This window comes from Scyliorhinus torazame, chromosome 9 (assembly GCF_047496885.1).
Source record: "Scyliorhinus torazame isolate Kashiwa2021f chromosome 9, sScyTor2.1, whole genome shotgun sequence".
NCBI classification, from domain to species: domain Eukaryota; kingdom Metazoa; phylum Chordata; class Chondrichthyes; order Carcharhiniformes; family Scyliorhinidae; genus Scyliorhinus; species Scyliorhinus torazame.
The window spans coordinates 134916747-134935015 of NC_092715.1; the positions used below are offsets into that span (position 1 = coordinate 134916747).

At 45.3% G+C, this 18269-nt stretch overlaps 2 protein-coding genes across 4 annotated transcripts in view; one reads left to right on the forward strand and one right to left on the reverse strand.

Moving 5' to 3' along the window:
• Positions 1-18269, forward strand: part of LOC140429486 (sorting nexin-24-like) — a 304721-nt gene that overhangs the window by 284332 nt on the left and 2120 nt on the right. Inside the window, exons 4-6 of the mRNA XM_072516542.1 lie at positions 1131-1225; positions 6742-6774; positions 11387-11451. Of these exons, the coding sequence (XP_072372643.1) occupies positions 1131-1225; positions 6742-6774; positions 11387-11451 (193 nt within the window). The remainder of the gene's footprint in view (positions 1-1130; positions 1226-6741; positions 6775-11386; positions 11452-18269) is intronic.
• ppic (peptidylprolyl isomerase C) overlaps positions 1-18269 on the reverse strand; it is a 107650-nt gene that overhangs the window by 24055 nt on the left and 65326 nt on the right. The window lies entirely within an intron of this gene.

The window sequence follows — 18269 nt, forward strand, 5'->3', positions numbered from 1 at the left end:
CATCCCCCATACCCCCGCAGTTCCAGATGCGTCAACATCCGCCAGCAGAGGTGTCGCGTGATCTCCCTGCTCAGCCATAGTCATCGGCACATGCTCAGTTCAGTAAGTTCTCAAACAAAAGGCGCTGCCGATATACATGGGCCTGATGGGGCGCCTCCTTCCCGGACAGCCAGTTCTCAATCGTCACCAGCTGGCCCCTGCTCCTCTGGGGCAGGATCCTGTTCTGCAGGGTCCTCCCCGAGCAGCTCCTGCTCGTGCAGTCTCATCACGTCCGCCGCGGCTGCGGTGGTCAGGCAGCCATTGCTAGCTGAATACCGAACTCCATTTCTGCAGGGCTAAAGGACAGACATGTTAGCATGATGGGTACTCCCATGTTCATCCATGTCCCTGGGTTGCATGGTTGTCCTAGCTTCCAGTCCCTGCCTCCCCACCCCCCTGCCACGATCCTAGCCCCACCCCGGTGAATAATTTGGCATTTGGTCACTTCCTAGCTAATTAAATATAACATATGCAAAAGTGACAAAAATCATAAATGAATCTTTGTATAATTTGCATTATAAATGTATTTGCACTGTGCATGTTTTACCTTTCAGAAAGCCTCCCGTCTTGCATGTTCCACTGTAGAGAAACTCAATGTTGCCCATCTCAATTAATGGATTTTTCCTTGGCAATGTGATGAATCCAGTAGGTTTACTATCATAGTGACCCCATTTTTAGAATGTCTTTGAGGGAAAGAAATCTGCCTCCTTACCCAGCCTGGAATGTATGTACCAGCAAACTCACACTTATCTGCCCTCTGAAGTGCTCGAGCAACTCATTCAGTTTCATGAATTCCTGCCGCCTCAGTGCAACCAAGGAGAGACAATATTACTTCTGTAGCTGACGATACTCACAGCCCAAGAATTAATTTTTTAATGATTTTTTTAAAATTCACTCAATGAAGCAGTTATTCTGTGTCTTGAGTTTAGAGCAAATATTTGAATTCAAATTCATTTTCCTTTGTTTTCAGCTGTGTCAGCATTGTGGAAAACATTTTGTTTGCACATGTAATATTATGCAACAGTACATCGTGAAAGCTACATTTCAATATGTTTTGAATAAGACTTTTGGTAATTTGTTTCTTTTGACAGGCTATTCTGATTGAGAATGAAGAACTACCTAAGATATTTCTAGATTTTCTTAACATTCGTCATCTTCCTTCTTTACCAAAAGTTGAAAGTTGCAGGTAAATTTGCAGTTATCACTGTTCATACATGATGTTTCCAGTTCTACAGCCAACAAAAGCAATTTCTTATAGTGCAGCAAATAATATAGTGGAACCTACTCTATATGTTTCAATTGAACATAGGAGGCACGGTGGCACAATGGTTAGCACTACTGCTGCTTTCCTCCGGGTGCTCCGGTTTCCTCCCACAATCCAAAAATGTGCAGGTAAGGTGGGTTGGCCATGTCATAGTGTCCCTTAGTGTCCAGAGGTGTGCAGGTTAGGTGGATTGGCCATGATCAATGTGCGGGGTTATGGGGATAGGGCGGGAGAGTGGGTCTAGGTAAAGTGTTCTTTTGGAGGGTCGGTGCAGACTTGATGGGCCAAATGGCAAAAGCACATTCTTTAGGAAGTGTTGGAATTGAGCAGCAGTGCTTTGCCACAATCCAATTTCTAATTGCCACATGGATAAGATTTAACGTCAAATTGGTTCGAATCTGGGAGCAATTCACATTACTGGGATTAGAATTTGCAAGTTTAAGAGATTTCAAGAATAGTCTACCAGTCTACCTCAAACCCTCCTGGTCAGAACCGTGATGGTGAGGGGTAATCCGAGCAACCATGAATCAAATGTACTCATTTCCCAACCATATGTGACCACACAAATACAGAACCTGTGTTCCCAGCAGGTGACGTTCTGCTTCTCAAATGTGCTATCTGAAAAATGTACCCTTTGTTGTCATTTTTTAATCACACACCACCCTGTAACTTGTCAAACTGCTGGAATAGTGAATCCATGCAACAGTTGACTGATCAGTGCAATACCAGAAACTTTCACAGATTGGATAGAAGTCCTGGGTTTTTAATCATTGCCTGGGTCATTGTACTGGAGCCAATTTACGAATTTGAACAAGCTGCACCCAGCTGTTTATGTTTTTTGGTTGTCAGAACCAAATGTAAAATTTCTAAATTTGCTGATGACACTAGGTGGGAATGTAAGTTATGAGAAAGATGTGAGGAGATTTCAAGGGGATTTAGGCAGGCTAAGTGAGTAGGCAAGAATATGGCAAATGGAAGATAATGTGAATAAGTATGAAGTTATCCACTTTGGTAGACAAATCAAAAAGGCAGAGTATTTCTTAAACGAGAGGTTGGGGAGTGTTGATATCCAAAGCTAGCATGCAAGTGTAGCAAGCAATTAGGAAGGCAAATGGTATGTTGGCCTTCATCGCAATGGGATTTGAGTATTGAGTATTTGAGTCTTGCTGCAATTGTATGGAGCTTTAGTGAGACCACACCTGGAGTACCGAGTACAGTTTTGGTTTTCTTAGAAAAGGAAGGAAACACTTACCAAAGACAAGACTGCAATGGAGGCTCTCCAGCCTAACCCCTGGGATGCCAGAATGTCTTATGAGGAGAAATTGAGGCACTCTAGAGTTTCGAAAAATGAGAGGTTATCTCATTAAAACTATAAAAATTCTTACAGGACGTGAAAGCGTAGGCATAGATCGGGGCGCGATTTATCAGCCTCACCGCGTCCAAATCAGTACGCAACGAGGCTGGTAAATCTCACGAGAAACCTCTCGCGAGTTTACCGGACTCGTCATGCTTCACGAGATCTTTATTTAAAATATTTTTATTCACGGCGTTTTCATTTTTATACAAAGCACAAAAACACAACCATCTTTATACAACTATCATATAACCGCGCCACACGACTCTCTTAAACACCCTGCACGCCCAGACTAAAGCGAACTAATAAAACAGAAATAATTATAACACACACAGAAAGGAAACCACCGCCCAAACCGATCCTCCACCTCTGGAAAGAACGGACTCAGGTATGACTTTGTCATGTGCGCTCTTTGCATCATTTTAAATTGTATTGAACTTAATCGAGCGCAGTAGGATGTTGTGTTTACCCTTCGCAAGGCCTCACTCAAAACTCCCCTCTCAAATCCCACCCAGGTCCTCCTCCCACTTCCTTTTAACTTCCCCCAGTGAGATTCCTTCCCCCTCAATCAACTGCCAGTAAATATCAGAGACTCTTTCCCACCCCCCCCCCCCCCCATCTCATCCTGGGACAAAACCATTTCAACCGTGGAAACGTAGCCAATTCCTTCTGAACAAAATCCCTAATCTGCAGGAACCGGAATCCATTCCGCTTTGGCAACTCAAACATCGCCTCCAATTCTCCCAACTCTGCAAACCTACCTTCCACAAATAGATCCCAAAACCGCTCAATTCCATCCTGCTCCCAAAATCTAAACGTTGCATCCAACCCTGCTCGGACAAATCTTTCATTGCCACAGATCGGCACCCACAATGACATGCCCCGAACCCTGAAATGCTGCCTGAACTGATTCCAGACCCTTAATGTTGCTACCACCACCAGACTTGTGTAGTACAAGCCTGTGAAAACGGAAGGTGGCCCATCACCAATGCCCTCAGACTTGACCCCTACACGACGCCTCCTCCATCTGCCCCCACACCGACCCCTTCTCCACACACTTCCGCACCTTCTCATCGTTGGCCGCCCAATAGGACTTCCATAAGTTCGGCAGAGCTAGGCCCTAACCCCCTCCGCGTAGGCCACCATCTCTCCCAAAAAGCCCTCTGAATCCAGGTCACCTTCCCCGCCTATATGAAGTCTGTGATCATCCCATTTACCATCCCAAAAGATTACTTAGGCACAAAAATCAGGAGACTCTGGAAAACAAACAAAAACTTTGTGAAAACCCTCATTTTCACGGTTTGGACCAGCCCGCCAATGATAACAGAAGAACATCCTATCTCTTGAAATCCTCCCTCACCCCCTCCACCAAATCCGCAAAGTTCAAATTGTGTACCTGAGCCCAACTCTGAGCCACCTGTAACCCCAGATCAACTTGACCCGCCAAAACGGGAACTTCTCCAGTCCTCTCCCCTGTACCTGCGCTTTGACTGCAAACACCTCACTCTTTCCCACATTGAGCTTGCACCCCGCAAATGACCCAAATTTCATCAGGATCCCTTTAATCATATCGAAACTTGCAACCAGGACCGTGATATACAGTAGGAGGTCATCCGCATTGGCGACAGTTGGTATGCCAAAATCCCTGGGCGGGTTTCTCCGTCCCGTCAGCCCCGGTTCCGGTGTGGCACCCCCCCCACCCTGCCCCCCGTCGTCAGCGGGAACCTCCGTTCCGGCAGCTGGCCAATGGGGTTTTCCATTGTGGCCATCCTACTCCATTGTGAAATCTGCGGGCATGGGTGCGATGCCAGCGAAGCGGAGAATCCCGCCGCCTATCTCTATTCCTCGCCACTTAGCTGAAGCCTTCAGCACCAATGCCACTGGCTCAATCACCAATGCAAAAAGCAAAGGGGACACTGGACCGGCCTGTTCCCAGACACAGGCAAAAATACCCCAAACTTATAGCGTTCGTGCTTACACACGCGGTGGGGGCCCTGTATAACATCTTGGTCCAATCAACCCTGGCCCCAGACCAAACCACCCCAGAACCTCAAAAAGGTACTCCCTCTCAACCTGGTCAAGCGCATTCTCCGCGTCCATAAATAGTACCACCTCCGTTTCCCCACCTGCCGGGACGTCATCACTACATTCAACAGCCTCCTAATGCTCGTCGACAACTGTCATCTCTTTACGAACCCCATCCGTTCCTCGGCTGTCACCCCAGCACACAATCCCCCAAGCACATCGCCAACACCTTAGCTGACAACTTCGCATCAACATTCAAAAGCGATATCGGCCGATACGACCCACACTCCTGCGCAACTTTATCTTTCTTTATAATAAGCGAAACTGATGCCTGTGCCAACGCAGGCGTAAGCTCCCCTCGTCAAATGAATCATTGACCATCTCCACTAGGAGCGATGCCTCGTGAGATCTTGCGAGTCGTTGCGATCTGGATCCGGCCCATTGAGGCCTCACCGCAGAGACCCCGAGCAGACGGTTTAGCACTGGTTTCCACCAATGTGGACCAGGCGTACCGACACTTGGAGGAGTTCTCCCGTGCGATCGGGGGCCCTTGGGTGGTCGGGCTCTGGGCAGGGTGGTACCCTGGCATCCCTGATGCCACCCAGGTACCATGGCACTGCCAACCTGGCACTCTGGCAGTGCTACCTGTGCACCCTGGCAGTGCCATTATGGTAGTGCCAGGGTGCCCAGCTGGCACTGGAAGGCTGACAGGAGCACTGCCAGGGTGCCAGGCTGGCTGTGCCAAGGTGCCCATGTGGCATATTGCCTGTGCCAGGGATATGGCCTGGGGGTGCCGTGCTCTTTTGACCCCGAGATTTCCGCCCGAGGTCAACGGACCTTTCAATGGTCCATCAAATTTCCTACTCCGCCCGTGATGATTCCCTCAGCGATGGGACTGAAAGATTTGCCCCTATGGCTAAAGGAGCGCACACGAACCGTGGGTTAGCCACTCTACTAAACTCTACTACAACTGCTAAAACGTTCCCATACAATAACCTGACTGGAATTGGGGAACTGTAGAAAATTGCAGTGCTGAATTTGATTATTTACCCCACAATGGCCATGGTGAGGAATGCAAAGTTTTCATTGAGAAAAGGGACTTCAGTGGTGGAGTGAGAATGGGACTGAGCAACTGCAAAATAATGTGGCAAATGAAGGGCCTAAGACTAGAAAAGTGGGAATTTGAAAGTGCTGGGAAGTGGCTTCAGGAAGGAACTTTTCCAGGAGGGCTGGATGTAGAAGGAAGTCGGTGAGAATGCAATTCAAAACCATACTGTGTTATGAGAGATTCCAAATCCTAAGTGCTCCTCCTAATAAGATTCTTGGTCAGAGTTGCAACGAAGATGGAAGGATGGTTTGTTTCACTATCCAGCAGATTTGCCTCGCTTGAGGTGACATTTACTTATTTTATAAAAAGATGCTGCCATAGTAATTGCCCTAGATAACCAAAGCTGCTGCTTCATATGTTGAACAGCCTACGTAAATTCTGTTTCTGTTGTTATTAGTGACCTCCCAGCTCCTACCTAGAGATGTAATGGAGCAACTGAGCAAAGCAACCAAGAGAAAAAATCATTAAAAAGGGAAATAGAATCGGCAAAAGTAGAAAAAAACAAATGGAAAATGTAATTTAAGCAGTGGAGAGCATTTAGATTCTCCTTAGGTCCCTCAAGAAAAATGCTAACAATAGGAAGCAAGAATAAATATGATACAAGAACATGTAAAAGTAAACTTCCAATTGTGCGATATTGAATTCTTGGTAATAATATAAACTTTGAATTGGAGTTTGTCAGTTCACCTCAGGCCGTTTTGGATGAACAAGAAATTATTCAGCAATTAGTCATGGAAAATCAACAAGAAAGAATTTTGAATTTGAGATTTATTACCTTGGACGCTTTGTCCTTTGTCAGAGGACAGTGTTTGTGGGACAAAGAGAGGTTTATAAGGAAAACTGACATAATTGAATCTCTAGCTAACTTTTACGATAACTTTATAGGCATTACACTTAGTAGATAAAATATTAAGGACAATGTTAATGCGTCAAAATGTTTTATATTTTTAGCTCTATTGATGACTATGATTGTGAAGAATTCAGGTAAGACCTTGGTCACTGCTCTTCAATCCACTTGTTACTTTGAAAACAAGGAGTGTCAGTTAATAGGAAGCACAAGTAGAAAGCCACATATCTCATCAACATGCCCTCTACCATCAGCACCATTTTATTGGTATGAAGCAATGAGTATTGATATGCTTATGAAGTCTTATATGTCCAATAGCAATCAGTGATCGAGGGAAGTGAGATACTCTGGCTATGAATCAGAAATGCTTCCAGACCAATACTTGGACCAAGAAAATGTAACTGATTAATCCTAAAGACCTATCCATCTGTCTTTACCAATGTTGTCAGTGTAATTCATTGCAGAATGTTCTGTGCTCCATGACATAAAAGGATGTGTCATTGTCCTATACATGATTTATCTGAAACATCAAATGATCACATTGCACCATGACCAAACTTAGTAAAGTATTTAGGATACAGAAGCGGTTTACTAGGATGTTGCCTGGTATGGAGAGCATTAGCTATGAGGAGAGGTTAGACAAACTTGTTCTGTTCTAACTAGAATGATGGAGGTTGAGAGGCAACCTGATAGAGATCTACAAGATTATGAGTGGATAGTCAAATGCTCTTTCCTAGGGTAGGAGAGTCAAGTACTAGGTTTAAAGTGCATGGGGAAAAGTTTAGAAGAGATGTGCGAGGCATGTTTTTTACACAGAGCGTGGTAAATATATGGGACACGCTGCCTGGAGAGGTGGTGGGAGCAGGTACGATAGCGGCATTTAAGGGGCATCTGGACAAATATACGAATAGGGTGGGAATGGAAGGATACGGACTCCGTAAGTGCTTAGGGTTTTAATTTAGACAGGTACCATGGTCGGCGCAGGTTTGGAGGGCCGAAGGGCCTGTTCCTGTGCTGTATTCTTTTTGTTCTTTATTCTTCCTCTTGCATTATTCTCAATCCCTGGGATTTCCACAACTCTTTTAAGCAACATACTGTGGCTGTCCTTAAAGCTGGGCTGTTCCTCGGGCGTCACGGCGGTTCAGTGTTTAGCACTGCTGCCTCATGGCGCTGAGGACCCGGGTTCGATCCCGGCCCCAGGTCACTGTCCGTGTGGAGTTTGCACATTCTCCCCGTGTCTGTTTGGGTCTCACTCCCACAACCCAAAGATGTACAGGGTGGGTGGATTGGTCATGTTAAATTGCCCCTTAATTGGAAAAAGAAGAATTGGGTACTCTAAATTTTAAAAAAAGCTGGGCTATTCCTAGCCATCTCTGAACAATTTGCTATAGAGAAGAGAAATTATAAAATCAGATCTGCAGAGGAGTGACCATTTGAATTCATATGACCTGTGAGCTTGTGGTAATTATCTCTGAATTATTACTGGAGTTTTTCCAACTAGTCTGGCCTCTTTGTGGTTTGATTCACTTGGATCAGCTCAAGGTAATGGTTTCAATAGGAAGATAGCTGTTGTTGTTTCAAATCTTTTAAAACATCATTTGAGTAAAGAGAAATTAGGTTTTATCTGCATAACTTAGTAGAATAAAGGCAACCATCACTGGGGGTGTGAGTGATGCAGCTTCATCCCAATTATATCACTTTAGAATGGATATTAATGTTGCTTGTCTTCCCTCTCCACTATTTTGGAGTGAAAGTGTAGAGTAATACTTCGATGCTCAGACTAGCTTCTGGATTATTTGCTGCATCTTGTCCAAAAACCCGAAAGCATATGTGATATGCTTAACTGTTGCAAGGGGTAAATCAGATCTTCAGTACACCTACTTTGAGTGGAAGCTGCTTAGAAATCTATTTCTATCGTCTACCTTGTAGAGACCTTGAACACATGAATAGATTGGTTGAATTTCATGCAAAAAGGTTTCCTTTGGATTATATATAGTTGTGCAAAGATTAATCTATTTGCTCCTGAGCACAAGTAAAATCTTGGGATCTTTCTAACTAAGACCACATTTCCTGTGATTTGTTTTGATGGTTGTGTCTCAATCCCTTGGGAGGAATAGGACAATTTGACACAGTACTTGGTTTGTGGCACAGGCATTTAGAGATGATCTTTTTGGCAAATGGCCCTGTACCACAGTAGGATAGGAATAGTAGAAGATCTTTAACCCACACAAGCCTGCTCTGTCATTCCAGTAGATCATGTGTGATCTTTAAGTCAACTCCACTTACCTGCATTTTCTTTATATCCCACAAAACACTTAACTGACAAACATCTATCTATCTCGGTTTTGAAAGTATCAGTAGCCTCATCATCCTCAGTCTTTTGGAGCAGAGAATTCCAGGTTTCCAGTACATTTTGTGTGAAAAAAGGTATTTCCTCAGTCATTCCAAATAAGCCGAGCTCTAATTTTAAGTTAGTCTCCTTATTCAGGATACTCCTCACAGGAAGACATTTTTTCTCTGTATCTATCCTACTGAATGCTTCATCACTTTACCACCTGTATCAGATCATCCATTAACCCTCAGAAACGTGAAGGAATGCAAAACACTTTGAGGCCACCGTTGTCCACTTATCTTCTGTAAGATCTGTCCTGACTGAGTGATATAGAAACTTATCAAAAAAAGTCAAGAACAAGAAAAGTTCACATTGTCTACAATAGCTCATCCATCTCACACTTTAACTTAAGCACAAGCATTTGATTCACTGCACAATGTTTACCATCCCCTTTTTAAACACATTTTCATTTTTTTTAGATTCATGTCTGAATCATTAATAGCCTGATTTACATTGAAGTCATATTCTGAATTCACCTCACGTTTATTATTTAATACACATGCATACCCAGTACCAGATACATTAATGGTACCTCTTTGAAAACGATTCAATATAGTCAACATTTTTGACATTCATCAAACATTTGTCAAGATTTTTGGAAAATATATCCCTTACGTTTATCTTGTGAATTACTTGGGTATTTTTAAAAATCCCCTGATTTAGTTGCAATGGGTCAGTTGCATTTACACATTGGTGAGGTCTAACTGAACCCTCGTGGATAACTTCAGAACATTTTTGGAAATTATTAAAGTAACCTTTGATGACTGAAGCAATTTTTTAGAATTCACTGAGTGCAACATTTTTTTAAAAATTTATTCATGTGATGTGGGTATCGCTGGCTCGGCCAGCATTTATTGTCTAAACCAAATTGCCCTCAAGAAGGTGGTGGGGAGCCACCTTCTTGAACTGCTGCATTCCATGGGCGGGATTCTCCGTTAGCCAATGCTGAAATCGGGAACTGCGATTGGGCGGAGAATAGCTTCCGAGGGCAGAATTGCGGTAGGTGCCGATTTGACGCCAATCGCGATTCTCTGTCACCTCAAAAACAAGTTAATGCGTTTCACTCTGCAAGTACAGTAGACACAATTTGCATATCATGGTCGCACAGTGGTTAGAACTGTCACTTCACAGCTCCAGGGTCCCAGGTTCGACTCCCGCTTGGGTCACTGTCTGTGCGGAGTCTACACGTTCGCCTCGTGTCTGCATGGGTTTCCCCCGGGAGCTCCAGTTTCCTCCCAGAGTTCAAAGACGTGCAGGTTCGGTGGATTGACCATCATTCCCTTAGTGTCCAAAGGGATTGGGTGGGGTTGCTGGGTTACGGGTACGGGCGGAGGTGTGGGCTTAAGTGGGGTGCTCTTTCCAAAGGCCGGTGCAGACTAGATGGGCTGAATGGCCTCCTTCTGCACTGTAAATTCTATGTCTACTCTATTCTATGTCTATTCGTGGGCCGGCCCAGGTATTCTCCGGGGCCTCCATGATTCTCCACCTCCGATGGGCTGAATTCCCGACGGCGTGGTTCACTTGTGCTTTTAAAAATCTTGAAACCGACGTGGCGGCTGCTGAGGGACAGAGAGGGCGTACGGAAGGTGTCAAACATTACCATAGTTAGCTGACAGTTGTGCCGCTGGTCGGGGGGCTTCCCGATGGGCTGTGGGGTCAGGGTGGACGGGCATGGACCATCATTGCCGCAGCTGGCAAGGCAGCCATGCAACTGCTCACACCACTAACAGCCCAGTTTGAACTAGGTCGTACAGGTGACCACCCTGGGTGCCCTCTGGCCCCAGCCAACCCATCAGCACTCAAGCACAACTCGTGCCATCTTTTTGGCTTGAATAAGTGTGTGTGGGGTGTGTAATATGTATGTGCGGCTGGAACATGTCAGCCTGCCCAGTGTCGATTATGGACCCAGCGAATCCCACACCGTGTTCCACGCGGCACCGATCCCAGCTCCTCAACAATAGCGGAATCGGTCCAGATTCAATAGCAGTCTTTCTGTTGTAAAAGTCCACGGATTCTGCATTGGTATCAACACTTAGTCTCAGAAACGGAGAATCCCGTCCCATGTTTTTAGGTATTTCCACAGTGCTGTTAGGTAAAGAGCTGAAAGTGTTTCTGGGTTATATAAACATAAACTAGCAAAATAATGTTATTTATACAGAGTGCTATATGGTGAACATTTTATCAAAATTGCAGCTTTTAGAGCCACCAGTGAAATGTAATATTCTTTTTCCAGTCTTCTTCTTATTGTTTTTATTATAGCTCGCAATATTGTAGTTAAAAACAATTTGGAATACATCTTGCACTATTTTGTGTTTTCAATTCTGGAATACTGACATTCTTGTCCTTGACCTTTCCAGCAAACTATCCCACCAGCCAGTGCTGCTTTTCCTGAGGGATCCATACATCTTGCCCACAGCCACAGGTAATCAAACCTGTCATCTGTTAACAGCACTTTACTGTTTCAGACCTTAACCCTGTAACATTATGTGAAAATGAAACTGAAAATCCATTAGATTAAGACTTTTTAGAAATGTCCTAAATTAAGATGTGGAGTCCAATGTAACAGAAAAGAAACAGAATCCTGTTTTGGTTTCCTTTAGCCAGGTGTTGCCCGGCGCTTGCAGGGTCGAGAACAACCCCCATATTAAATGGGACTCTGCCACTTATTTGGGCCTCGTCGAGGGATGCCCTGCCAAGGCCGCACTTAGGGTCATTTCCTGCACTAACGTGTTCACGTCGCGAGTGCAGGAAGAGATCATGGTGCCCCGATCTCTGGACTCCCCAATGTGGCCACTAGACCCCCACAAAGCCCAAACTTACCAATTAGGGGTCCTTGAGCCTCCCTGCACAGCATCTCATAAGTGAAGGGCACCCCCATACCAGATCTCCAGCACTGGCACCCCCAAGTGCCAGAATGCCTAGTCCACATTTGTGGAAACAGCTTGGTGTCTCCAAGGCGAGGCCGCTAGGCCCTGCGTAACTCTGGCATTGACACATTCAAGAAAGACTAACTACTCACTTGAATATGCAAATCTGGATCATGTCCATTGAGGGTGCGATCCAGATCTCGTTAGATCGCGCGTCATAAATCTCGTGAGAGGTCTGTCGCTAGATTTACCACCCTTGTCATGTCACGAGTCGGGCGCGTTGCGGCCCTTAGATCACGCCCATGATGATTTGTCTCTTCCTTCCCCTCCCCCTTCTCTGTCCTGAAGAATTTGTTGATGGTTCTATACTGGATTGTAAAAAGTCTAACAACACCAGGTTAAAGTCGAACAGGTTTGTTTCAAACACTAGCTTTCGGAGCACTGGGCCTTCCTCAGGTGACCTGTTGGACTTTAACCTGGTGTTGTAAGACCTCTTACTGTGCTCACCCCAGTCCAACACCGGCATCTCTACATCTATACTGGATTGCCATGATGTGGAGATGCCGGCGTTGGACTGGGTGGACCACAACCTCCGTCATCAAGGCCCTCCAGGGTATCTTTACACTGTTCGGTTTCCCCGCGTACATACACAGTGATAGGGGGTCCTCTTTCATGAGCGACGAACTGTGTCAATTCCTGCTCAGCAAGGGCATCGCCTCCAGCAGGACGACCAGTTACAACCCCCGGGGAAACGGGCAGGTAGAGAGGGAGAACGGAACGGTCTGGAAGACCATCCTGCTGGCCCTTCGGTCCAGGAATTTCATTCACCTGAGGAAGGAGCAGAGCTCCAAAAGCTAGTGACATCGAAACAAACCTGTTGGACTTTAACCTGGTGTTGTAAAACTTCTTACTATACTGGATTGTTATTGACATGTCTGGAGTTAAAAGCTATCTAGATGAAATTGTTATCGTAAACACTCATGTGGTTCACTAATGGCCTTTGAGGAAGGAAATCTTCCGTCCCTACGGACTGGCCCAGATGTGACTCCAGCCCCACAGCAATGTGGTTGACTCTTCAATTTCCTCAGTCAAAAAGGAATGAAAACGGATGGACCACCTGGCATCAACCTAGGCACCAGAAACAATAATAGCAAACCCAACCCTGTCGACCCAGCAAAGTCCTCCTCACTAACATCTGCGCTTGTGCCAGGATTGGGCGAGCTATCCGACAGACTAGCCAGGCATCAGCCCGACATAGTTAAACTCACAAAAGCACACCTTACGGACAACGTCACAATCACCATTCCTGGGTATGTCCTGTCCGACCGGCGGGACAGACCCAGCAGAGTGGCGGCACAGTGGTATACAGTCAGGACGGAGTTTCCATGGGAGTCCTCAACATTGATACCGAAGCCTGATAGCATCAGGAAAGGCATGGCCAAAGAAACTTCCTGTTGATTACCACCTAGTCCCCTACCACCACTCCCTCAGCTGATGAATCAGTACTTCTTCATGCTGAACATCAATTAGAAGGTCCATTGAGAGAAAGGGGCAAGGACACAGAATGTACTCTGGGTGGACGACTTCAATGTCCATCATCAAGAGTGGCTCGGTAGCATCACTAATGACCAAGTCCTGAAAGACATAACTGCTAGAGTGGGAATACGGCAGGTAGTGAGAGAATCAACAAGAGGGAAAAACCTACTTGACTTAGATCACAAATCTACCTGTTCCAAATGCATCTGTCCATCTGTATCGGTAGGAGTTCCCACACCGTTGTTGTAGAGACAGAATGCTGTCTTTACAATGAGAATACCTTCCATTGTGTTGTGTGGCATGCCAACGTGCTAAATGAGGTAGATTTTGAACAAATCTCGCAGCTCAAAACTGGGAATTCATGAGCAGCTGTGTGCCATCAGCAGCAGAGGAATTTTAAGCAACCACAATACGCCGGGCCGGAGAATCCCCGCAACCACGCCACACCGCCCCGACGCCGGCATGCGATTCTCCGTGGAGCGGAGAATCGGCACCATTGGCGCCGGCACGTTTGGTGTGGCGCCGGTTACAGGGCTGCCGATCCTCCAGCCCGAATGGGCCGAGCGGCCGCTCTAAAAAGGCAGAGTCCCGCCGGCGCCATTCACACCTGGTCGCAGCCGGCGGGAACTCTGCGCGCAGGGTCGGGGACTGCCTGTGGGGGTGGGGGCGGGGGGGGAGCTCCGGCCCCGGGGGGGCCTCCGATGGGGCCTGGCCTGCGATCGCGGCCCACCGATCGGCGGGCCGGCCTCTCGCTCCCCGGGCCTATTTTCTTACACGCCGGCCCCTAAACTCCCGCGCCATGTTGTGTCGGGGCTGGCGGGTTGAGGGAGGCCATCGTGCATGCGCGGGTAGGCGCCGGTGCCACTGCGCATGTCCTCATTGACGCCGGCGCCACTGCGCATGCGCGGATCCCGCGGCGCACAGTTCGCGCCGGCATGGGAGGCTGGAGCGGCAAGAACCGCTCCAGCGCCATGCTAGCCCCCTGTAGGGGCCAGAATCGGTACTCCCAGCAGCCCGTTCACGCCGTCGTGAAATGTGACGCCGTTTCCGACGGCGTGGACACTCTGCCGTCAAATGGGAGAATCCCACCCTCTGTGTCTCCACTGGAACACATCCGCGCATTACCATGATGTTGCTGCTCATAACAAAATTCATTCCACAAACGGATGGAAAAAATAGAGGGAACATTGCAAGGTACCCACCTCCTTGCCCTGCCCCTCGGAGTGGAAGTCAGTGGTAAACAACCTCTGATAAACAGAACTACCAAGTAAAAATGGCTCAGGATGAAACATCAGCAGATATGAGCTAAGGACCGGCCTTTGGGCCGAGCACATTTACCATAGCATACCATACTCAGATGCTAGTTTCTACTAACTTTCTTTTTAAATCTAACTATTAAATAGTTATATTGACCCCATTCCAATAATGACATTTTTCCACTAAACCTAACCTTTGTGAGCTATTTTATACTCTCTTAAAATTATAGAACAAAAAGGAGCCATTCAGGCCATCATTCCACCTAGGAGGACAAGGGCATCAAATACCCCTCCAAGCCACACACCATCCTGACTTTGAACTATATTATTGTTCCTTCACTGTTGTTGGGTCAAAATCTTGGAACTCGCACCCTACCAGCACTGTGTTGTATCTACACCTCATGGACTACAGCAATTGAAGGAGGTGGCTCTCCACCAACCTCTCAAGGGCAATTAGGGATAAGCAACAAATGCTGGCATAGCCAGGGATATCCGAATCTTGTGAAAAAAAATGCTAAAAACGCCTATGCTAGCTCTCTGTAAAAGCATATCAGCTAGTCCCACTCCCCCGGCTTTTCCCTATAGTCTGCAATTTCATAAAATAATTGAATCCCTACAGTACAGAAGGAGGCCATTTGGCCTATTGAGTCTGCACTGACCCTCTGAACGAGCACTCCACACAAATCCACTTACCTGCCCTATCCCAATAACCCCTTAACCTAACCTACACATCCCTGAATATTAAGGGGCAATTTAACATGGCCAATCCACCTAACCTACACACCTTTGGACTGTGGGAGGAAACCGGAGCACCCGGAGGAAACCCATGCAGACAAGGGAAGAATGTGCAAACTCCACACAGCCACCGAAGGTCGGAATTGAACCCGGGTCCCCGGCGCTGTGAGGCAGCAGTGCTAACCACTGTGCCACCATGCCACCCAGTTCCCTCTTCAGTTAATTACCTAATTCTCTTGTGAAAGACACAAATTAATCTGTCTCCACCACGTTCTCAGGCAGTGCATTCCAGATCCTAATCATTCACTGCATAAAAAAGGGTTTTACCTCATGCTGGGAGTGTTCCTTTGCCACTCACCCTATATCGTTGTCCACTAATTCTCTACCCTTACACCAATGGAAACTGTCTCTACCTACCTACTCTGTCCAGACTCCTCATGATTTTGAACACCTCCATCAAATTTCCTCTCAGCCTTCCCCAAGGAAAACAATCCCAGTTCCTCCAATCCACCCATATATTTCTCATTCCAGGAACTATTCTTGTAAAACTTCTCTGCACCTTCTCCAACATCTTCACATTCTTCCTTATCCATCTCATGGTTACAGCCATATTTCACTGAAACATATGCTATGATTTAGCCAATATCTAATTCAAGTGTTTATTCCTAATAAGCTTTGTATGCTTCAGCATTTTTTATTTCTAAGAGTAAAATTGTATTAAATATGAATTTCTCCCACTTACCCTAAATATTATATTCTTGGGAATAAAGATTTGTCCCATCAGTTTATGGAATTATTAATCCCCATCTCCCTCCCATCTAGTCTCAATGAATCCCCATCTGCCTATCTGCATGTCCGTTGTCCATTGTACAGTTTATGCAAGGAAATTAATGAAAAGATGTATGTTTGTTCTGTTATTTTCCAACAATTTGCCTTCTTTTTGGCATCATAATTGATAACATTTATTGTTGGTCAATCTGAGTTGGAGCTTTGTGTGAACATTTTAGTTGTGCAACCAGTAACATTTAATGTAATCAGTGCTCGAGTAACAGTATCAGGGATAAGCTGAGCGGGAAATTCACATTGTATATATTGTTTAAACGGAACTTGAATAAGAATGTAAACTACTGCAGTATGTGGATATTACTTGAAACCAGTGAAGCTCCATCTAGTTCGAAATAATAGATTCTAAATGGAAAGTATTCCTCCCTTCCACCCAATCTCATTCATAGTTCAGCTGCCTTCACCCAGTATTCATACCTTTGAGCTTATTACGATCGCAGAACAGACTCCAGTGGTGGCTAAAATATTGGACTGAAACTCCAATAATTTTGGTTTATTTTGTAAGACTGTGCAGAAAGCATCATTCGCTCCAGGAGTGATTGCATGGTTTTGGTATTTTAAAACAAAACTTTACTTTGAATGCAATATTAAACTCTTTAACTTCACACCCGAAAAGGACAGCTTACAATTGTTCCTTAACACTCCTACTCAATTCCCCATTGAACAAGAAAAGAAATATACAGCTCTCAATCCAGTTGAAAGTCTATGGGGCATAGAGTAATATTTGCTTTGCAGAACAGATTTGGGCCCCAGTTAGAGCCCCTGCAGACCCTGGCTGAATGTCTTCAAATAGCTGCTTCAACCGGGTTGTTTCAGCCTCTCCCTTGTCTTCAGACAAGACTGCTCTGCTTTACAATATTATAACTCTTATTTAAACTATCTTACTAGGAAAAAAACTGACTTTATTTATGATCAAAAACAAACAAGGGTTGCCAAATCAGACTACAACTCTTCTCCCCAGAAGCTTTTTTCAAAAATCTCTCTCTGAATCTCTTAGCTGCACCCAGCAATGTTTTCATCTCCCCAAACTGAAAAACAAATTAACATTACAGGGACTGAAAGCACATTAAGTCCCCTGGGACTTTCTCCAGGCAAATAACAGTGCATTAGCCCAAACTGAAAAGCACATTCCTCTGTCAATTTCACCTTCTGGCTGCTAAAGGAACTGCAAAACAGAAACTTTTTTAAAAACAGGACCACTGAAATCAATCACAGTCTAACCCCACCCTTAAATTACCCAATACATTTATAATCCAATTTTCCTAAAATCCTCCATCCGTCACAAGCTTCAGCAGATGTTGCTCAGGGGTGATGAAGCAGCAACCACTCTAGCTAAGATTAGCGAGCTCAGATCACATCTGACATTGAACCCGAGATCTTCCTAGCTCCACATTGCTGATGTTCCAAGAAGGATGAAAGAGGAGCAGAAATGGGTGCTAGTTTTTTAAAAATATGTATATATTCTCTGTCCACTGTGTATCTTCTGTAGTTTTTTAAAAATGAAAAAAAGTAATGGATTATTTAACATACAATTGGATGCAGTGATGACAGTTCTCAAGCTAGAGTGATATTCTCGATGACATTTTCTCCTTCCATTTTTTTCTTATCTTTTAATAAATTGATTTGGTCCCAGAATTTTAACGAACTTTTGATGTTTCACTTCTGTAACAATAAATATTCTTATTGAAATTATTACAGTAGCAATAATATACAAATTCCAAATGGACGATTTTTCAGGCAATGAATTGGATTTAATGGAACCTTATTTTCTAAACATAATATTTCAAGCACTTAATCCCTGAGGAATGGGCCTACAAACCTAATAATAATAAATCTCGATCAGCCTTGAAAGTTAAACTAAAGTTCTGATTTCCACCGTGGAGGCGGGAACACACAAGGGGCTGGTTTAGCACAGGGCTAAATCGCTGGCTTTGAAAGCAGACCAAGGCAGGCCAGCAGCACGGTTCAATTCCCATACCAGCCTCCCCGAACAGGTGCCGGAA